This window comes from Anomaloglossus baeobatrachus, unplaced genomic scaffold, assembly GCF_048569485.1.
Source record: "Anomaloglossus baeobatrachus isolate aAnoBae1 unplaced genomic scaffold, aAnoBae1.hap1 Scaffold_142, whole genome shotgun sequence".
Taxonomy (NCBI): domain Eukaryota; kingdom Metazoa; phylum Chordata; class Amphibia; order Anura; family Aromobatidae; genus Anomaloglossus; species Anomaloglossus baeobatrachus.
The window spans coordinates 487,341-508,398 of NW_027441912.1; the positions used below are offsets into that span (position 1 = coordinate 487,341).

Sequence of the window (21,058 nt, forward strand, 5' to 3'; positions counted from 1 at the left end):
GATATCAGTTATATTATACAGGAGGTGACATCACCGCTCTGCAGATATCAGTTATATTATACAGCAGTGACATCACCGCTCTGCAGATATCAATTATATTATACAGCAGTGACATCACCGCTCTGCAGATATCAGTTATATTATACAGCACTGACATCACCGCTCTGCAGATATCAGTTATATTATACAGGAGGTGACATCACCGCTCTGCAGATATCAGTTATATTATACAGCAGTGACATCACCGCTCTGCAGATATCAGTTATATTATACAGCAGTGACATCACCGCTCTCCAGATATCAGTTATATTATACAGCAGTGACATCACCGCTCTGCAGATATCAGTTATATTATACAGCAGTGACATCACCGCTCTGCAGATATCAGTTATATTATACAGCAGTGACATCACCGCTCTGCAGATATCAGTTATATTATACAGCAGTGACATCACCGCTCTGCGGATATCAGTTATATTATACAGCAGTGACATCACCGCTCTGCAGATATCAGTTATATTACACAGCAGTGACATCACCGCTCTGCAGATATCAGTTATATTATACAGCAGTGACATCACCGCTCTGCAGATATCAGTTATATTATACAGCAGTGACATCACCGCTCTGCAGATATCAGTTATATTCAGTCACAGATGTTTCGGGGTCTTTGGGGCGTCCAGTTACCCCTGTGGTGGGGGGTCATGTCCAGTCTTTCCGCTCGGTGGAGTCTATGTCGGGATTGCGGTCAGCTCCAGGAGTCGGTGTAATATCCTCTTCTGTCCATATCGCACATGGAGGGAGTATCGCTGCCGGTGGCTGAGCTCCCGGAAGGCAGCGTCGTTGTCCAGTACAGCCTGGTCGCTGCGCAGGTCGCTCGCGTACGCCTGTAGGGTGAGTTCTGCGGTTCTATGGAGGAGTCTGCGCCAGGACGGGGGCAGTTGTGAGATCTCCTGGTTACTTAGCGTCTCCTCGTCTTCATCATCCTCCCATCCGTCATTCTCCTTGTACTCTACAAACTCCTCTGGAGACATGCACAGCAGCTGGAAGAGAGGAGCGCGGCGGTGAGAGGTGGGCTATGTCCGCACTGGGCTGTGGCAGGTAATGGGTCTGTGAGGCGGGGGATGGGGATATTCTAGCTCACCTTCAGACATGTCCTCAGCTCATCCTCTGTCAATGCTCCATCACAGCCGAACACAAGAGCTCCCTCCTCCCCGGCCACGTCCATGTGACGGAGCAAGGTCCAGCGCTCCAGGACCTGCGTCCGCTGCTCCGGTGTCTCTGTGTCTAGAGTGAGGGCAATCGTGAGGCATCCTCCATGGTAGAGGGACACGGCAGCCAGCAGCACTTACCCAGCAGAGCGGCCTCCTGTAGGGTCAGCATCGGGATGTCGGCCGTCTCGTGGCTGTTGTTGGGGTGACGCTCTGAGAAGCCGTACATGTGCAGCAGCTGCCAGTTTCCCATCTCTCCATAAGTGTTGAAGAGCTCCTGCCCTGCCATCACCGGCCGCGTGGTCACCATCCGCAAACACTCCTGTCACAAGAGAAGTAAGAACGCCGCTGTCACCCAACATGGCCACACCGAGGACATGGCCAGACTGAGGACATGGGCACACCGAGGACATGGCCAGACTGAGGACGTGACCACATCGAGGACATGGCCAGACTGAGGACGTGACCACATCGAGGACATGGCCAGACTGAGGACGTGACCACATCGAGGACATGGCCAGACTGAGGACATGACCACACCGAGGACATGGCCATACCGAGGACGTGACCACACCGAGGACATGGCCAACTGACATGGCCACACCGAGGACATGGCCATACCAAGGATGTGACCACACCGAGGACGTGGCCAGACCGAGGATGTGACCACACCGAGGACATGGCCAGAACGAGGATGTGACCACACAGAGGACATGGCCATACCGAGGATGTGACCACACCGAGGACATGGCCATACCGAGGATGTCACCACACCGAGGACATGGCCATACCGAGGACGTGACCACACTGAGGACATGGCCAGACTGAAGACATGACCAGACTGAGGACATGACCAGACCAAGGACGTGGCCACACCGAAGACGTGACCACACCGAGGACATGGCCAGACCGAGGACGTGGCGAGACCGAGGACATGGACAGACCGAGGACGTGGCCAAACAGGCGACGTGGCCAGACAGAGGACGTGGCCAGACAGAGGACGTGGCCAGACAGAGGACGTGGCCAGACAGAGGACGTGGCCAGACCGAGGACGTGGCCAGACCAAGGACGAGGCCACGAAAAACCCACCGGTGTGAACTCCAAGTGTGCGTTGTGGTGCGCAACATGATTCAGTAAATCTGCCACTGGAACCATCATTGGTGGGGGGGGTTCCTTCCCAGAATCCTCTTCGTCGTCCAGTGGCTCCTGGAAACTGTAATGTAATATCCAAGAAGATGGTCTGAAAACATCGCTGCGTAGCAGCTCACAAGGAAAGCGGTGTCTGTGCCCAAATTGGATACTCTACGCTCGGCCCAGCTTCCACCCTGTATCGGTGCCTCTGACCTCGGCTGCTCTCCCCTGTATCGGTGCCTCTGACCTCGGCTGCTTTCCCCTGTATCGGTGCCTCTGACCTCGGCTGCTCTCCCCTGTATCTGTGCCTCTGACCTCGGCTGCTCTCCCCTGTATCTGTGCCTCTGACCTCGGCTGCTCTCCCCTGTATCGGTGCCTCTGACCTCGGCTGCTCTCCCCTGTATCGGTGCCTCTGCCCTCGGCTGCTCTCCCCTGTATCGGTGCCTCTGACCTCGGCTGCTCTCCCCTGTATCGATGCCTCTGCCCTCGGCTGCTTTCCCCTGTATCGGTGCCTCTGCCCTCGGCTGGTCTCCCCTGTATCGGTGCCTCTGCCCTCGGCTGCTCTCCCCTGTATCGGTACCTCTGCCCCCGTCTGCTCTCCACTGTATCCGGTACCTCTGACCTCGGCTGCTTTCCCCTGTATTGGTACCTCTACCCTCGGCTGCTCTCCCCTGTATCGGTACCTCTGCCCCCGGCTGCTCTCCCCTGTATCGGTGCGTCTGCTCTCGGCTGCTCTCCCCTGTATCGGTGCCTCTGCTCCCGGCTGCTTTCCCCTGTATCGGTGCCTCTGCCCTCGGCTGCTTTCACCTGTATCGGTGCCTCTGCTCTCGGCTGCTCTCCCTTGTATCGGTACCTCTGCCCTCGGCTGCTCTCCCCTGTATCGGTACCTCTGCCCCCGGTTGCTCTCCCCTGTATCGGTACCTCTACCCCCAGTTGCTTTCCCCTGTATCGGTGCCTCTGCCCTCGGCTGTTCTCCCCTGTATCGGTACCTCTGACCCTGGCTGCTCTCCCCTGTATCGGTGCCTCTGCCCCCGGTTGCTCTCCCCTGTATCGGTACCTCTGCCCCCAGTTGCTTTCCCCTGTATCGGTGCCTCTGCCCTCGGCTACTCTCCCCTGTATCGGTGCCTCTGCTCTCGGCTGCTCTCCCCTGTATCGGTGCCTCTGCCCTCGGCTGCTCTCCCCTGTATCGGTGCCTCTGCCCTCGGCTGCTCTCCCCTGTATCGGTGTGTTGAGGAGGACCTTTACATCAAATACTTAATTAACCTTTTGATAAGGGATTGTGGGAAATATATCGTTTTGCCTTACATAATTCAGGTTTCAGATCATATAAATGACACAGATATAAAGATGGCCGCTGTTTCCTGTTATCCACACCTTGCTTGGAATGCAAGGAATGTCCAGATGAAAGAAGACCTCCATATAAGGGAAGACTGGTCAAGCTGGAAATCACAGACCAAACCATCAGCATGGATGCACCAGATGACGTCCCTCCCATCGTCATGGTTTCATCCACTGGAGTCAGACCCGCCCATCAACAGCAACACGGATCTCCCCATTGGCTAGCTCATGAACTGTCCCACTAAATATGCATATCTGAACTTGTGTACGCCCCTAGCCTATATCAAGAGGACGCATGAGTCCCCTCTGTCTGTTTTGGTGCCATTTTCTACTGTGACCAAGAAGAGACTTCATATCCGACTGTGTCTGGTGTGAATTCTTTTATGCATGCACTTGGCCCATATCAATTCGGCCAGGCAATAGGCAACTAGTGATCTCTGGTTAAGAGTTCAACCTAACATTATTGGCGCCAACGTGGAGCCATCAGACGTCGACACCCGGAAACCCTTGGAATCGGCAATTGGAACGGCAGGACGAGCCCCACACCTTGAGAAAGGAGATTGATCGCCTCCTAACATTATTTTGCACGGTAAGTCTGCTGATTTTTATAATCTGTAGTCTTCCCTGTGTATTCTCGGGGTGTGTGGCACTGATTGCCTGACTGTGTCCGGTTTTCAGGGTCTCTGTACACGGCAGACGGGTCTCACGGCTGCTGGCCATATTAATTGCGGAAGAACCATCACGTGTTTAGTTGCCTGTTGCCTGTTTTGTGTTGCCTCAAGGGGAGATTGACTGGTAGTTAAGAGAGCAAGTGGGTTTTGAGTTCTGTTAGTTGTCGCCTGTGATATGGTTTGTGGTTCTAGTGGAGACTTAAGTAGTTAATACGGTTGGTACAAGACCTAGAGATATAGCGCGGTTTTAATTGGCCAGGTTAGGCACGTGTTTTCCACGGACTCACGAGTCTGTGTTATAGAGGCTAGTTAACAAATCCTCCAAGAGAGGCAGGTTAACGGAAGTCTGTGTTATAGAGGCTAGTTAACAAATCCTCCAAGAGAGGCAGGTTAACGGACGTCTGTGTTATAGAGGCTAGTTAACAAATCCTCCAAGAGAGGCAGGTTAACGGAAGTCTGTGTTATAGAGGCTAGTTAACAAATCCTCCAAGAGAGGCAGGTTAACGGAAGTCTGTGTTATAGAGGCTAGTTATAAGTCCTCCAAGAGAGGCGAATCAGCCGGTATAGACACCTTGTAATCAGGGGTGATACTAGGTGGTTTTATTTTTTTGTATATTACGGAACGCAGAAATCAGACAGGGATCACTAGGCAGAACAAGGACTGGTTTGGAAGTGTATGCTGAAAATCCTAGGCTTTCTTTAGTGTTTCAGTTGTGTCATCTCCCCATCTTTTTGTCTGTTTTTGTCTGTTATTCTTATCTTGGTCTGCATAGAGAAAGATTGTTTGGTGTTGTTTATCTTGGGAGAGGATGGAAAAATTGATGAAGTTTTGTCGTATTGGCAGTAAGCCAAATTCAGATGGCAAATTAGACCCATGCACATTAGTTGCAGATCGTGAAGGGAAGAGTCATATAAAACAATGTAGAAAACTCATGAAATTGTGTGGGATGCCAGCAGGAGGAAGATTGCAGCCTTTAGAGTGGAAGCTTGTGTTAACAGAGAGAAAAGGTGTTTTGGAAGACAATGGATTGCTATCTGCGGCTTGTGCATGGGGAAGAGTTTCTGAAAGATTATATAGAGAGAACTGGGTAGAAGAAGTGAGGAAAAAGAAAGACAAAGTTTTAAATTATGTGTATTACAAGACTATACCTTGTGAGCGACCACCTCCATATAATGCTGATGCTGTGGTATGGACCTGTTCTGGTTGTAGTTGTAGAAATTCGGATGAGAATAAATTTTGTTGTGGATGTGGTGACTCTAGGCCGCGAAATGGTGGACAAAAGCCATGTGCTGAATCTGCTGGTGGCCATCTTGGAGGAGGAACATGTGCTACTTCCAATGACGGCCATCTTGGAGGAGGAACATGTGCTACTTCCAGTGTCGGCCATCTTGGAGGAGGAACATGTGCTACTTCCAGTGTCGGCCATCTTGGAGGAGGAACATGTGCTACTTCCAGTGTCGGCCATCTTGGAGGAGGAACATGTGCTACTTCCAGTGTCGGCCATCTTGGAGGAGGAACAGGTGCTACTTCCAGTGTCGGCCATCTTGGAGGAGGAACATGTGCTACTTCCAGTGTCGGCCATCTTGGAGGAGGAACATGTGCTACTTCCAATGACGGCCATCTTGGAGGAGGAACATGTGCTACTTCCAGTGTCGGCCATCTTGGAGGAGGAGCAGGTGCCACTTCCAGTGTCAGCCATTTTGTTGAAGACAAATGTGCTCGACCCGGTGGTAGCCATTTTGTTGAAGACAAATGTGCTCTCCCTGGTGGTAGCCATTTTGTTGGAGACAAATGTGCTGTCCCCAGTGGCACCCGCCCAGATTCCCTCTACCCCGTAATGACCATTAATGGTCAGTACTACATCCCTCTGGGAAGTGAACAGACATTACCCACATTTCCTGTCACAACGATTTCCAGTGAAGCATCAACCCTTTCCCCCACCACTTCCGCTGTGAATCCAGCTATCCTCCCACCTGGATCATCCCCAGCACCAACACTTTCCACTGTCACTTCCGCTGCTAATTTAGCTGCACAACCACAGGAATCACTCTCAGCACCAACCCTTTCCACTGTCACCTTTGAGGTCAATCCAGACACACACTCACGTGAGCCACTCCAAGCAGCAACCTTTCCTCCCAACACTTCTGATGCAACAGTACTCTCACGCTCATGCAGTCTCTCTAATACCACTCCCGGTGCCTCGAGGGTCCTTTCACAACCGAGTGCACATCTATATGGGACGGTAGCCACTGTATCAGATGAAGGCACAATTTGGGAAGGGAACACTAATACCACAGGGAGCATAGGGGGAAGGGAATACTGGCAACCAGTTCTTGAAAAAGAGATTCCAGAGGGACCTTTATTGGTGGTGGGTAAGGGTGACATAACAACAATGGAGACAGACGCTATTGTCAATGCTGCAAATTCTCATTTAAAACACGATGGAGGTATAGCTAGAGCTATAGTGGAGGCAGGAGGGGCGACTATTCAAGCTGACAGTCGAGTCATTGTTGAGTCACGTGGGCAGATAGCTATTGGGGACATAGCAGTGACTAAACCTGGCAGTCTTCCCTGTAGATTGATTATACACGCTGTGATATCTACTTTTGACCCCATGCATCCAGACGTTAGTACACAACAACTTCGCACAGCAATAACTCGCACTTTAGAATATGCGAATACTAGTCAGCAGATTGAAACCCTGACAATCCCCGCTATTGGTTCTGGCATTTTTGGATATCCCATTCATGCATGCGCAAGAGAGATAGTAGGCGTTATAATGAACAAATGCAGCCCCCCAAACATTTGCTGTCTCTCTGAAATCAGGTTAATTAGTAATGAAAACCGGATAGTAAAAGCTCTCAAGACTGCCTGCCTCACCTGGACTCCACCTCATGATATAGGAACTGTTCAGTCGGAAACTCTCTTTCCAGGCTTACCACCTCCTCCTGCTCCTCTCATACAAGTGTCAATGCCCACATTCCCGCTGCCACCTCCAATCCCACCGCTGGTGCCATTGCCAATAACAGGAAATCTCACGTCTGGAGAGCCCACCCTCTACGTCAAGTTTACACCACAGCAAGCTGCTACTTTATTGAACCAGCTTCCAGATCCAGAAAAGCAGCCGATGCCTTTCTACAGAAGTATGCTTCAAATCCAGAGGAATTACTCTGCAACGTGGCAGGATCTTATTTCCCTGGCAAATCTGAAAGCGGGTGACGCGTACTGGCCTGTTATGGAAACTGCATTCAATGATGCTGCACTTGTCAGTGACACCACGTGGGACTCCGGTGTTGAGTTCTGTCAACAACTTAAAACATGGGCAACAGATAAGCTGGCTGATCAGTCAACATCTTTTAAGGAGGTCACACAAGAACCAGGAGAATCAGTGGAGAGATATCATGCTCGTTTAACCCAAATGTTTAATGACCTCGGTTTCAGTAACCAAATTAAAATTCAACGAACATTGCTTGTCTCCTCTTTTGTTGAAGGCCTTCGAGAAGCCCTAAGGAAGCAATTTCAAGCAATCAGACCTGAATATGCCACATTGGATCCTAAGGATGTCTTAACGATAGCTAAGGGGTTCGAGAAAATACTCCCTGAGAAAACTACAACAACCTCAAATAAGAAAACCCACATTCTATGGACTGCTGTGCAGAATCAAAACCAGGAGCCTTCATTACCTCGTGCCAAAGTAATCTGCTTCAATTGTGGTAACCCAGGTCACTACAGACGTGATTGTAAAGCCCCTTTTCAAGAACGTAGATTGAGACACCGCAATGAGGACAATCGCAGATACAACTATTCTCATCGCAATGATCAATATTACGACCATCCATCGCAAGCTCAGACTCATGCTAACCATACCGCTGCTCTGATGCATCTAAGTAACCAATAGGACAGGGGCAAGCCCGTGTCCACTACTTTGGCTTCTACGTCTGGTCCAATAGCCAAAGTAACAATCAACGTTCAAGGCAAACCCTTACCGTTTCTTGTGGATACAGGTGCAGCCAGAAGTGTAATCAGATTACAGGACCTGCCATTTCCCGATCTGATATCCTCTGAAGCAGTAACCTGTGTGGGAGTAGACGGTAAGCCTACTTCTAACAAGCTTACCCGTGACGTACAGGTTGGACCATACGAAGATGTATTTATGCGCCTGGTGGTATCCCCCACTTGTCCCACTAACCTTCTGGGAGCAGACCTTCTCCAAAGATTGAGAGCGACTATCAACTATTCATCCAATGGTCTTACCATCACCATTACTGATCCGCTCGATCCGAGTGAAGAGTGTCAACTTCAAGCAGCACCTTTTGCTTATGATGATGGACGAAGTCATTAATGCTGCCTCGGGTGTTCCACCAGAAGTGATGTCGCAAGTCCCACCTACACTATGGTCCACTGGTCCTGAAGATATTGGACGTCTTGCTGTACCTCCGGTACGGGTCATTCTTAAACCCGGAGCTCAACTCCCCAAGGTGCCTCAATACCCACTCAAGTCTGCTCAGGAAGAGTCCTTGGGTACTCAAATTAAGACTCTCCTGGATAACGGGGCATTAGTTAAGTGTACCTCTCTCTGTAATACGCCTTTGTTTCCAGTCAAAAAGAGAACATTGAAGGGAGAAGCCCCAAAGTACCGTATGGTTCAAGATCTCCGGGCTGTTAACGCAGCAACTGTATTGGAAAGTCCCATCGTGCCCAATCCACATACACTGCTGTCTCAGATACCATCGGATGCTACACGTTTCACTGTCATCGATCTAGCTAATGCTTTCTTCAGCGTACCATTGCATCCAGAAGATTGGTACCTGTTTGCCTTCACTTACCAAGGATCACAATACACCTGGACGGTCTTGCCACAAGGAGCACAGAATTCACCAAGTCATTTCTCTCAAGCCCTTGCCTCTTGTCTGCAGCCTTGGAGAGAGATGAACCATCAGGTTGTTCTCCTTCAGTATGTCGATGATCTTCTATTGTGTTGTCCTGATCAAGCAGTAGCTGAAAAATCAAGTCTCAGTCTTCTACTTCACCTCGCACAACAGAACTGCAAAGTGTCCCTCAACAAAGTTCAATGGTGTCAACCCAAAGTTGTGTTTCTAGGACACTGTCTCTCTCCAGGGTTAAAACATCTCACAAGTGAAAGAAAAGACGCAATTGAGACAGTTCCTCTACCAAAAGGAACTAAGCAGCTACAAGCTTTCTTGGGACTTATCACCTACTGCCGGCAGTGGATTCCAGACGCCTCCAAGTTGATGCAACCATTGTATGATGACCTCAAGATGTCTGCTTTCCCACTAAAACCAGAGTCTGTGGAAGCTTTCTATACTCTTAAACAAGCCATACAATCTGCACCAGCCCTTGGAATCCCGAATTATCAGCTGCCTTTCTACCTGTTTATCAGTGAAGTAGCAGGACATGCCTCCGGAGTCCTGGCCCAGAAACATGGGGGAAAAACAAGACCCATCGGTTATTACTCTGCTCGTCTGGACTCTGTGTCTCAAGCTTCACCAACTTGCCTTAGAGCCGTACATGCTGCACATATGCTCCTGGACAAAACTTCAGACATCATCTTAGGACATCCAGTGCTCTTGATGGCTCCACACGATCTCAAAGCTATACTTGACCAGACTCAACCTAAACATCTGTCACTACAGCGTCATATGAGACTCCAATGTTCCCTCCTAATTCCGGATAATGTCACTCTTGTCCGCTGTACCGTCCTTAACCCGTCCACACTGCTTCCTCTTTCCAGGGGGGATGTAGATGATGACAGTCATGCTCTAGGAGAAGAGGCCTATACGTACTCAGATGATCATGACTGTCTACAACAGATGCAGCAAGAAGCAGCCTCAAAGAAAATTGTGTCCGAAGACCCACTCCCGCACGCTGACCTGACGTTTTTTACCGATGGTTCCAGATTTGCAGATGAAACAGGAAGGTTCCATACAGGATATGCCGTGGTTACATATGACCAGGTTATCTCAGCAGGATCCCTACCACCACACATGTCTGCACAAGAAGCGGAACTTAAGGCTTTGACGCTGGCCTGTCAAGAAGCGGCAGAGAAGGTGGCCAACATCTACACGGATTCAAGATATGCTTTCGGAGTGGCTCATGACTTCGGCAGTATCTGGGCAGCCAGAGGATACCTAACGTCCAGTGGAAATCCTGTAAAACATGCTGCTGCCATAAAAGAACTTGTGGCTGCTGTGGACCTACCTTCAGAGGTTGCAGTGATCAAGATTAAAGCTCACGGGAAATTAAATTCTCCAGAGGCGAAGGGAAACTTCTTTGCTGATAAAATAGCGAAAACGTATGCTGTGCACCCACTTGGGAAAGAAAAAGCAGTGGTGTACGTGTCTCAAGATCCTGAAGAGGGACTCCAGAGCTCTCCTATGAAGTTTATTCATCTACACCAAGACAAGGCACCAGATGATGAGAAAAAGCATTGGCAAGAAGCAGGAGCAAAAAAGGATGAAGAACAAAAAGATCTGTCTACCCCGCAACCTATACCCCTCGGTGACAGAATGGGCACATGGTATCACCCATAGAGGCAAGAACCAGATGAATGACTTGATTTGGAAGATGTATCTGGCACCGGGGATCTCTACTGTCACCCAAAACTATTGCAAGTCCTGCCTTGTGTGTGCAAAATGCAATCCAGCACCACCCCAGAAAGTTACTCAAGAACATTTGGCCAAACCACTCTATCCTTTCCAAAGAATTCAAATTGATCATATTCAAATGCCAAAAGTAGGGAAGTATGAGTATGTACTGGTAGTGACTGACATGTTCTCAGGATGGCCTGAAGCCTATCCGGTAACCAATATGACTGCCAGGGTGACTGTTAAGAGACTGATAACTGAGTTAGTATGCAGATATGGGGTCCCAGAGGTAATTGAGAGTGACCAAGGACCTGCATTCACGGCAGTATTGACGAAGGAGCTATGGACGTTTGTAGGAGCGGATTTGGGTCTACATACCCCATATCACCCTCAGAGCAGTGGAAAAGTAGAAAGACTTAATGGTACCTTGAAAAACAAAATCCTGAAAGCTAGTCAGGAGGTCAAACTTCCCTGGACAGACATTTTGCCTATTGCCTTATATTCAGTCAGAAACACTCCAAGGGGTCCCACTAAACTCACACCATACGAGATTCTTTTTGGGGGGCCTCCAAGGCTGGGTCAATACTTCCCACAACAGCTAGCTTTAGGAAGTGATACTCTTGTGAATTATGTTGTTGCCCTTGCTAAAGAATTGTCAATAACACATGCACGAGTTTTATCATCCATTCCAGATCCAGATTCCAGTGAAGGTGTCCATAGTTTCCAACCTGGTGACTACGTGCTGGTAAAGAAGTTCACCAGAAAGACATCCCTGGAACCGAGATTTGAAGGTCCCTACCAAGTGCTCCTGACTACTCCCACTTCTGTCAAACTTGAAGGAAGGCCAACGTGGATACACGCCTCCCACTGCAAGAAGTTCACGCCTCCATCAGAGCCTTCTGCATAATGCCGCATATCTTTTACCTTATGTGTTACACAGTTCTACACTCCTTTGTAGGAGCACAACAGGCCGCGATCACCCAAGCAGGGGGGGTGATTACGTTCTGGTATAACACCACTACACATGTTGCTTCTTTTAAATTCGATTATTGTGATGTAGTACAGTGTGACACTCAATGGGCTTCCTCACCTTCCTCAATGAGTCAACCAGCACAATTAAGATCAGGACAACAATATATATGTGTTACAGGTGATGGCTGGGGACAAACATGTGGTTCATGGAGGGCAGTCGGGTGGAACACTGGTGAAGATTGGGGGTATAGACCGAAGACAGCCCTAAATAAACTAGACTCCCATGGCAAATCCCTACTCAACAGGATGACACTCTCTCGTACAAAAGTCATCAAGCCCTGTGATACCATTGGCCAATGTAATCCACTAGTCCTTAACCTGGAGAACCCTCAACCTGGCGATAATGGCACCTATCTACTGGGCACATATGTATATGGTGGGTGTGCTAGTTGTGCCCATCTAGGGGTGTTCAGATTAGCAGACATAAGAGAAATGTCGACAAAAGATAGAAACACACACTCAAACTCCCTAATGTTCCGTATTCAAAAACTTAATAAAATGATGGCCATTGCAAACCCCACATTTGAAGATATCCTTGCCGTTGAAACAGGGTACACTGAGACCAACTTATGGTTGAAGTGGATGAAATATACCGCCAATCAATATAATAAGTCTAATTGCTTTGTCTGTGCAGGGGCGAGACCCCACCTAGGATCTGTCCCTCTAGATCTTCCCCCAGATGTGGAAAAATGTTTCCTGAGTCTGTTCACTAACAGATCCCTTAGTGAATTAAATTGTGAAAACTGGAAAAAGAAGTACCCCATAGTCACAGAAACACCTAACCCAGGTCAAGGCATCACCATATATCCAGGAAAATACATCTGTTATACTAGCACTGAGGGGAACACATTTGTGGGTAATTTCACAGAGGGATATTGCAGCAGATATAGTAATGCCACCAGAGAGGACCTGGTCAACCAGACCCAGTCCATTTCTGATGTCTTCTGGATATGTGGGGACATGAAGATCAGAACTCATTTAGAAGGTGAATGGATGGGGGAATGCACACTAGCCAAAGCCATAATGCCCTTCTACATGGCAGCAGAAGGAGAGGAAGCCCTAACGTCAGAAGAGCTACACAGAACAAAAAGAGAGACAAATCCTGAACCCAAAGGCAGTTTTGACCCTCATGTTTATATTGATGCTATAGGAGTCCCAAGGGGGGTACCAGAAGAATTTAAAGCCAGGGATCAAGTCAAAGCAGGTTTTGAGTCATTCATACTACCTCTAGTGACCATAAATAAAAACGTAGACTGGATCAATTACATCTATTATAACCAACAAAGATTTGTCAATTACACTAGAGAAGCTCTTCAAGGTTTGGCAGATCAGCTAGGCCCTACATCAATAATGGCGTTTCAAAACAGGATGGCCCTTGACATGATATTGGCAGAGAAAGGAGGTGTTTGTAAAATGGTGAAGTCCGCGTGTTGTACCTACATTCCAGATAATACAGGTCCCACCGGGAAGGTTACGGTAGCCATAAAAAAGCTAGCTTCTCTACAAAAAGAATTAAAAAGGAATTCAGGTGTAGAGGATCCCTGGAACCAATACTTTTCATGGATGAAGGGATGGCAGAGATGGCTAGCTCAGATAGGCATAGTGGTCCTTGTTGTCTTAATTGTTGTAGCTATTGTTGTTTGTTGTGTTTTTCCCTGTATAAGGAAGATGGTCGAGAAAGGAGTAGAAACGTCAGTCCCCGCTTTCCTAGCTCAGGAGGTCAGCTATTCTGCAGATATAGAGCAGCTAGGCCCCCTTCAGTCTTTCACAGTCCCCAGCTAGGCAGTCAGGGTAGGGCGAGTACATCAGGCTCCAATCGAAGTCTGTACCAATGGGAGCAAAGGCTTAGCATTGCTCGTATAGCGGGCAGCAAAAAGAAAAGAGTTGCAGCCAGGTATTGGAGACTGATGGGTTAGCAGTAGGGTCAGAAGGTTAATAAAGTATTTAGGGGGGACTGTTGAGGAGGACCTTTACATCAAATACTTAATTAACCTTTTGATAAGGGATTGTGGGAAATATATCGTTTTGCCTTACATAATTCAGGTTTCAGATCATATAAATGACACAGATATAAAGATGGCCGCTGTTTCCTGTTATCCACACCTTGCTTGGAATGCAAGGAATGTCCAGATGAAAGAAGACCTCCATATAAGGGAAGACTGGTCAAGCTGGAAATCACAGACCAAACCATCAGCATGGATGCACCAGATGACGTCCCTCCCATCGTCATGGTTTCATCCACTGGAGTCAGACCCGCCCATCAACAGCAACACGGATCTCCCCATTGGCTAGCTCATGAACTGTCCCACTAAATATGCATATCTGAACTTGTGTACGCCCCTAGCCTATATCAAGAGGACGCATGAGTCCCCTCTGTCTGTTTTGGTGCCATTTTCTACTGTGACCAAGAAGAGACTTCATATCCGACTGTGTCTGGTGTGAATTCTTTTATGCATGCACTTGGCCCATATCAATTCGGCCAGGCAATAGGCAACTAGTGATCTCTGGTTAAGAGTTCAACCTAACAGGTGCGTCTGCTCTCGGCTGCTCTCCTCTGTATCGGTGCCTCTGCTCCCGGCTGCTTTCCCCTGTATCGGTGCCTCTGCCCTCGGCTGCTTTCACCTGTATCGGTGCCTCTGTTCTCGGCTGCTCTCCCTTGTATCGGTACCTCTGCCCTCGGCTGCTCTCCCCTGTATCGGTGCCTCAGCTCTCGGCTGCTCTCCCCTGTATCGGTGCCTCTGCTCTCGGCTGCTCTCCCCTGTATCGGTACCTCTGCCCTCGGCTGCTCTCCCCTGTATCGGTACCTCTGCCCCCGGTTGCTCTCCCCTGTATCGGTACCTCTGCCCCCAGTTGCTTTCCCCTGTATCGGTGCCTCTGCCCTCGGCTGTTCTCCCCTGTATCGGTACCTCTGACCCTGGCTGCTCTCCCCTGTATCGGTGCCTCTGCCCTCGGCTACTCTCCCCTGTATCGGTGCCTCTGCTCTCGGCTGCTCTCCCCTGTATCGGTGCCTCTGCCCTCGGCTGCTCTCCCCTGTATCGGTGCCTCTGCCCTCGGCTGCTCTCCCCTGTATCGGTGCCTCTGCTCTCGGCTGCTCTCCCCTGTATTGGTACCTCTGCTCTCGGCTGCTCTCCCCTGTATCGGTACCTCTGCTCTCCCCTGTATCGGTGCCTCTGCTCTCGGCTGCTCTCCCCTGTATCGGTGCCTCTGACCTCGGCTGCTCTCCCCTGTATCGGTGCCTCTGCTCTCGGCTGCTCTCCCCTGTATCGGTACCTCTGCTCTCCCCTGTATCGGTACCTCTGCTCTCGGCTGCTCTCCCCTGTATCAGTGCCTCTGCTCTTGGCTGCTCTCCCCTGTATCGGTGCCTCTGCTCTCGGCTGCTCTCCCCTGTATCGGTGCCTCTGCCCTCGGCTGCTCTCCCCTGTATCGGTACCTCTGCCCTCGGCTGCTCTCCCCTGTATCGATACCTCTGCCCCCGGCTGCTCTCCCCTGTATCGGTACCTCTGCCCTCGGCTACTTTCCCCTGTATCGGTGCCTCTGCTCTCGGCTGCTCTCCCCTGTATCGGTACCTCTGCCCTCGGCTGCTCTCCCCTGTATCGGTACCTCTGCTCCCGGCTGCTCTCCCCTGTATCGGTACCTCTGCCCTCGGCTGCTCTCCCCTGTATCGGTACCTCTGCCCTCTGCTGCTCTCCCCTGTATCGGTGCCTCTGCCCTCGGCTGCTCTCCCCTATCGGTTCCTCTGCCCTCGGCTGCTCTCCCCTGTATCGGTACCTCTGCCCTCGGCTGCTCTCCCCTGTATCGGTACCTCTGCCCCCGGCTGCTCTCCCCTGTATCGGTACCTATGCCCCCGGCTGCTCTCCCCTGTATCGGTACCTCTGCCCTCGGCTGCTCTCCCCTGTATCGGTACCTCTGCTCTCGGCTGCTCTCCCCTGTATCGGTACCTCTGCTCTCGGCTGCTCTCCCCTGTATCGGTACCTCTGCTCTCCCCTGTATCAGTACCTCTGCCCTCGGCTGCTCTCCCCTGTATCGGTGCCTCTGCTCTCGGCTGCTCTACCCTGTATCGGTACCTCTGCCCCCGGCTGCTCTCCCCTGTATCGGTACCTCTGCCCTTGGCTGCTCTCCCCTGTATCGGTACCTGTGCTCTCGGCTGCTCTCCCCTGTATCGGTGCCTCTGCCCCCGGCTGCTTTCCCCTGTATCGGTACCTCTGCCCTCGGCTGCTCTCCCCTGTATCGGTACCTCTGCTCTCGGCTGCTCTCCCCTGTATCGGTACCTCTGCTCTCGGCTGCTCTCCCCTGTATCGGTGCCTCTGCTCTTGGCTGCTCTCCCCTGTATCGGTACCTCTGCCCCCGGCTGCTCTCCCCTGTATCGGTACCTCTGCCCCCGGCTGCTCTCCCCTGTATCGGTACCTCTGCCCCCGGCTGCTCTCCCCTGTATCGGTACCTCTGCCCCCGGCTGCTCTCCCCTGTATCGGTACCTCTGCCCCCGGCTGCTCTCCCCTGTATCGGTACCTCTGCCCCCGGCTGCTCTCCCCTGTATCGGTACCTCTGCCCCCGGCTGCTCTCCCCTGTATCGGTACCTCTGCCCCCGGCTGCTCTCCCCTGTATCGGTACCTCTGCCCTCGGCTGCTCTCCCCTGTATCGGTACCTCTGCCCTCGGCTGCTCTCCCCTGTATCGGTGCCTCTGCCCTTGGCTGCTCTCCCCTGTATCGGTGCCTCTGCCCCCGGCTGCTTTCCCCTGTATCGGTGCCTCTGCTCTCGGCTGCTCTCCCCTGTATCGGTACCTCTGCTCTCCCCTGTATCGGTGCCTCTGCTCTCGGCTGCTCTACCCTGTATCGGTACCTCTTCCCCCGGCTGCTCTCCCCTGTATCGGTGCCTCTGCTCTCGGCTGCTCTCCCCTGTATCGGTACCTCTGCTCTCCCCTGTATCGGTGCCTCTGCTCTCGGCTGCTCTACCCTGTATCGGTACCTCTGCCCCCGGCTGCTCTCCCCTGTATCGGTGCCTCTGCTCTCGGCTGCTCTCCCCTGTATCGGTACCTCTGCTCTCCCCTGTATCGGTGCCTCTGCTCTCGGCTGCTCTCCCCTGTATCGGTACCTCTGCCCTCGGCTGCTCTACCCTGTATCGGTACCTCTGCCCCCGGCTGCTCTCCCCTGTATCGGTGCCTCTGCTCTCGGCTGCTCTCCCCTGTATCGGTACCTCTGCTCTCCCCTGTATCGGTGCCTCTGCTCTCGGCTGCTCTACCCTGTATCGGTACCTCTGCCCCCGGCTGCTCTCCCCTGTATCGGTGCCTCTGCTCTCGCTGTGGAAGGTCCCTGGTAAGCGGCGCCCGGTCACCTGTAAGCCATGACAAATGCCACAAGCCTCTTGTACAGATCCAGGGAGTGCTTGTGAGGACAGAACATATTGGGGTGTCTCCTGATGAAGGGCAGCACAATGGCCGTGTACTCCTGCTCCATGTTCTCCAGATCCTTCTTCACAGCCTCGGGGACACCGGTGCCTTTCAGCAGCTGCAGCCTCTCGTCCTCTGACCTGCAGAAAGACAGGGACCGGCATCATTCATTGCCCAAGAAGCAGATTGTTCTCTGCTGTCCAATTTCTACTGAAAATGTTCTTACCAGAACATGGGCAAATCAGGAGGACTCTGCTGCGGCCAAAGTCCAAAGTACGGGGCCCAAGGAGAAGACGCATCCGTGGCTTCATACATGAGGGCGATGAGGAGAGAAACCCAACCAGATCTGCTGCTCAGGTTCTCCTGCCCTGTGGCCAAAGTGATGAAAACTAGTCAACACACATGCGGATGTGCCCGGGACCCTGCGGATGAGCCCGGGGACCCTGCGGATGTGCCCGGGGATATGCTCCAGAGCTGGGGACTCTGCTCATAGGCCCCACAGCCGGGGACTCTGCGGACGGGCCCGGGGACTCTGCCGACGGGCCCGGGGATATGCTCCACAGCCAGGGACTCTGTCGTTATGCGGCCGGTACCTTTCTCCAGTAGGCCCTGGATCCGGGTTGTGTGCTGGGACAGGAGGGCAGAGCGGGGGATGGAGCAGATCACTTCCCCCGCGGCGAGGTCCTGGCGTGTCAGCAGCCCGTACCGCCACACTGAGTGCTCTGTGCTGACATACACCTGAGGAACAAACACAGGCAGCGGAGGTCACTGGGCCCCGAATGTCAGGACACGCAGCAACGTCAGGACACGCAGCAACGTCAGGACACGCAGCAACGTCAGCACACGCAGCAACGTCAGCACACGCAGCAACGTCAGCACACGCAGCAACGTCAGCACACGCAGCAACGTCAGCACACGCAGCAACGTCAGCACACGCAGCAACGTCAGGACACGCAGCAACGTCAGGACACGCAGCAACGTCAGGACACGCAGCAACGTCAGCACACGCAGCAACGTCAGGACACGCAGCAACGTCAGGACACGCAGCAACGTCAGGACACGCAGCAACGTCAGGACACGCAGCAACGTCAGGACACGCAGCAACGTCAGGACACGCAGCAACGTCAGCACACGCAGCAACGTCAGCACACGCAGCAACGTCAGGACACGCAGCAACGTCAGGACACGCAGCAACGTCAGCACACGCAGCAACGTCAGCACACGCAGCAACGTCAGCACACGCAGCAACGTCAGCACACGCAGCAACGTCAGCACACGCAGCAACGTCAGGACACGCAGCAACGTCAGGACACGCAGCAACGTCAGGACACGCAGCAACGTCAGGACACGCAGCAACGTCAGGACACGCAGCAACGTCAGCACACGCAGCAACGTCAGCACACGCAGCAACGTCAGCACACGCAGCAACGTCAGGACACGCAGCAACGTCAGGACACGCAGCAACGTCAGCACACGCAGCAACGTCAGCACACGCAGCAACGTCAGGACACGCAGCAACGTCAGGACACGCAGCAACGTCAGGACACGCAGCAACGTCAGGACACGCAGCAACGTCAGGACACGCAGCAACGTCAGGACACGCAGCAACGTCAGGACACGCAGCAACGTCAGCACACGCAGCAACGTCAGGACACGCAGCAACGTCAGGACACGCAGCAACGTCAGGACACGCAGCAACGTCAGCACACGCAGCAACGTCAGGACACGCAGCAACGTCAGGACACGCAGCAACGTCAGGACACGCAGCAACGTCAGGACACGCAGCAACGTCAGCACACGCAGCAACGTCAGCACACGCAGCAACGTCAGGACACGCAGCAACGTCAGGACACGCAGCAACGTCAGGACACGCAGCAACGTCAGGACACGCAGCAACGTCAGCACACGCAGCAATGCAACACTCACCTTTGGGTTCAACTGGATGGCAACTTTTTGGCACCACTGGAGAAAGCGCGGAAGAGGAAGCGCCGCATCCCCCCCAAACTGCAAACAACAAACACCAAACTGGTACAGAGCATCGTCTGGTGATGTCATACACATCAGTGCTCCTCCCCTGTGACTCCGCCCTCTCCTCAGTGACTCCTCCTATGGGTGATTGCTCCCCTCTCCCTCTGGTGGTTCCTCCCTCTCTCCCCCGGTGACTGCTCCCTCCTCTCAGTTACTTCTTTTTCTAGGTGTTTCCTCCCGTCTCCCAGTGGCTCCTCCCTTTTCTTGGTGATTCAGCCCACATGTGGTGACTCCTCCCTCTCTCTAGGTGACTCCTCCCACATGTGGTGTGACTCCTCCTCCTGGTGACTCCTCCCACATATGGTGTGACTCCTCCAGGTGGTTCCTCACTTCTCCCAGTAGCTCCTCCCTTTCCTGTGACTGCTCCCAGTGACTCCTCCTCTTTCCTGGTGGCTCCTCCCTCCTCTCAGTCACTCCTCCCTCTTACTGGTGACCCCTCCAGATAATTCCTCCTTCTCCCAGTGGCTCCTCCCTCCTATCGGTGACTCCTTCAGGTGGTTCCGCCCTTCTCCCAGTGACCCCTCCTCTCCTCTAAGTGACTCCTCCCACATGTGGTGACTCCTCCCTCTTTCTAGGTGACTTTTCCCACATGTGGTGTGACTCCTCCTACATGCGATGTGACTCCTCCCTCTCTCCTCTAGGTGACTTTCCCACATGTGGTGTGACTCCTCCTACACATGATGTGACTCCTCCCTCTCTCCGCTTGGTAACTCCTCCTGGTGGTTCCAAACTCCTCTCAGTAGCTCCTCCCTCCTGACAATGACTCCTCCCTCCTTTCGGTGACTCCTCCCAGTGGCTCCTCCCTCCTATCGTTGACTCCTTCAGGTGTTTCCGCCCTTCTCCCAGTAGCTCCTCCCTCCTCTGACCCCTCCTTCTCTCGCCTGGTGACTCCTCCCTTCCGATGTGACGTGGGTGGAGACAGCTGTGATGACGTCACCGGGGCGGGCGGCGGTACCTTCTGTCTTTTGCTCTCCGGACTCATCCTCTTTCCTCCACTGCACGTGTTTCCGGATGACTAGATCACGTGGTTTCGATAGACTTCTCCCTCCAGAGTTGATTGGTTCCCGGGTGAGTGTGTCCGGTCACGTGCAGCTTCCGGGAGGCGGGTCGGTATTTTTGGCCTCTGTGGGCAGCAGTAGACACGTGATCTGTGATCAGAGTCTGTTACCAGGGAGATAGACAGCATCTGTGAGGGGGCGTGGTCACACACGGTGCTCTGCTACAGCCATAGTGTACACACAGTGCTCTGCTACAGCCATAGAGTACACACAGTGCTCTGCTACAGCCATAGAGTACACACAGTGCTCTGCTACAGCCATAGTGTACACACAGTGCTCTGCTACAGCCATAGAGTACACACACAGTGCTCTGCTACAGCCATAGAGTACACACAGTGCTCTGCTACAGCCATAGAGTACACACAGTGCTCTGCTACAGCCATAGAGTACACACAGTGCTCTGCTACAGCCATAGAGTACACACACAGTGCTCTGCTACAGCCATAGAGTACACACACAGTGCTCTGCTACAGCCGTAGAGTACACACACAGTGCTCTGCTACAGCCATAGAGTACACACACAGTGCTCTGCTACAGCCATAGAGTACACACAGTGCTCTGCTACAGCCGTAGAGTACACACACAGTGCTCTGATACAGC

At 52.3% G+C, this 21,058-nt stretch overlaps 1 protein-coding gene across 2 annotated transcripts; it reads right to left on the reverse strand.

Moving 5' to 3' along the window:
• Positions 1-47: 47 nt before the first annotated feature.
• On the reverse strand, positions 48-20,427 carry SETD6 (SET domain containing 6, protein lysine methyltransferase). 2 transcript variants are annotated; one of them, XM_075332019.1, is made up of 9 exons: positions 20,356-20,427; positions 19,299-19,376; positions 17,966-18,110; positions 17,599-17,740; positions 17,318-17,512; positions 2,301-2,424; positions 1,353-1,533; positions 1,145-1,287; positions 48-1,043 (listed from the first exon to the last, which is right to left on the reverse strand). In XM_075332019.1, exons 1-9 carry the CDS (start codon positions 20,380-20,382, stop codon positions 732-734), a joined length of 1,347 nt encoding a protein of 448 aa, XP_075188134.1. In that variant the 5' UTR covers positions 20,383-20,427; the 3' UTR covers positions 48-731. The 2 variants fall into 2 exon arrangements, with proteins under 2 accessions (XP_075188134.1, XP_075188133.1); XM_075332018.1 differs by lacking the exon at positions 20,356-20,427 and having other exon boundaries at positions 19,299-20,345.
• Between the last annotated feature and the right edge of the window lie 631 nt (positions 20,428-21,058).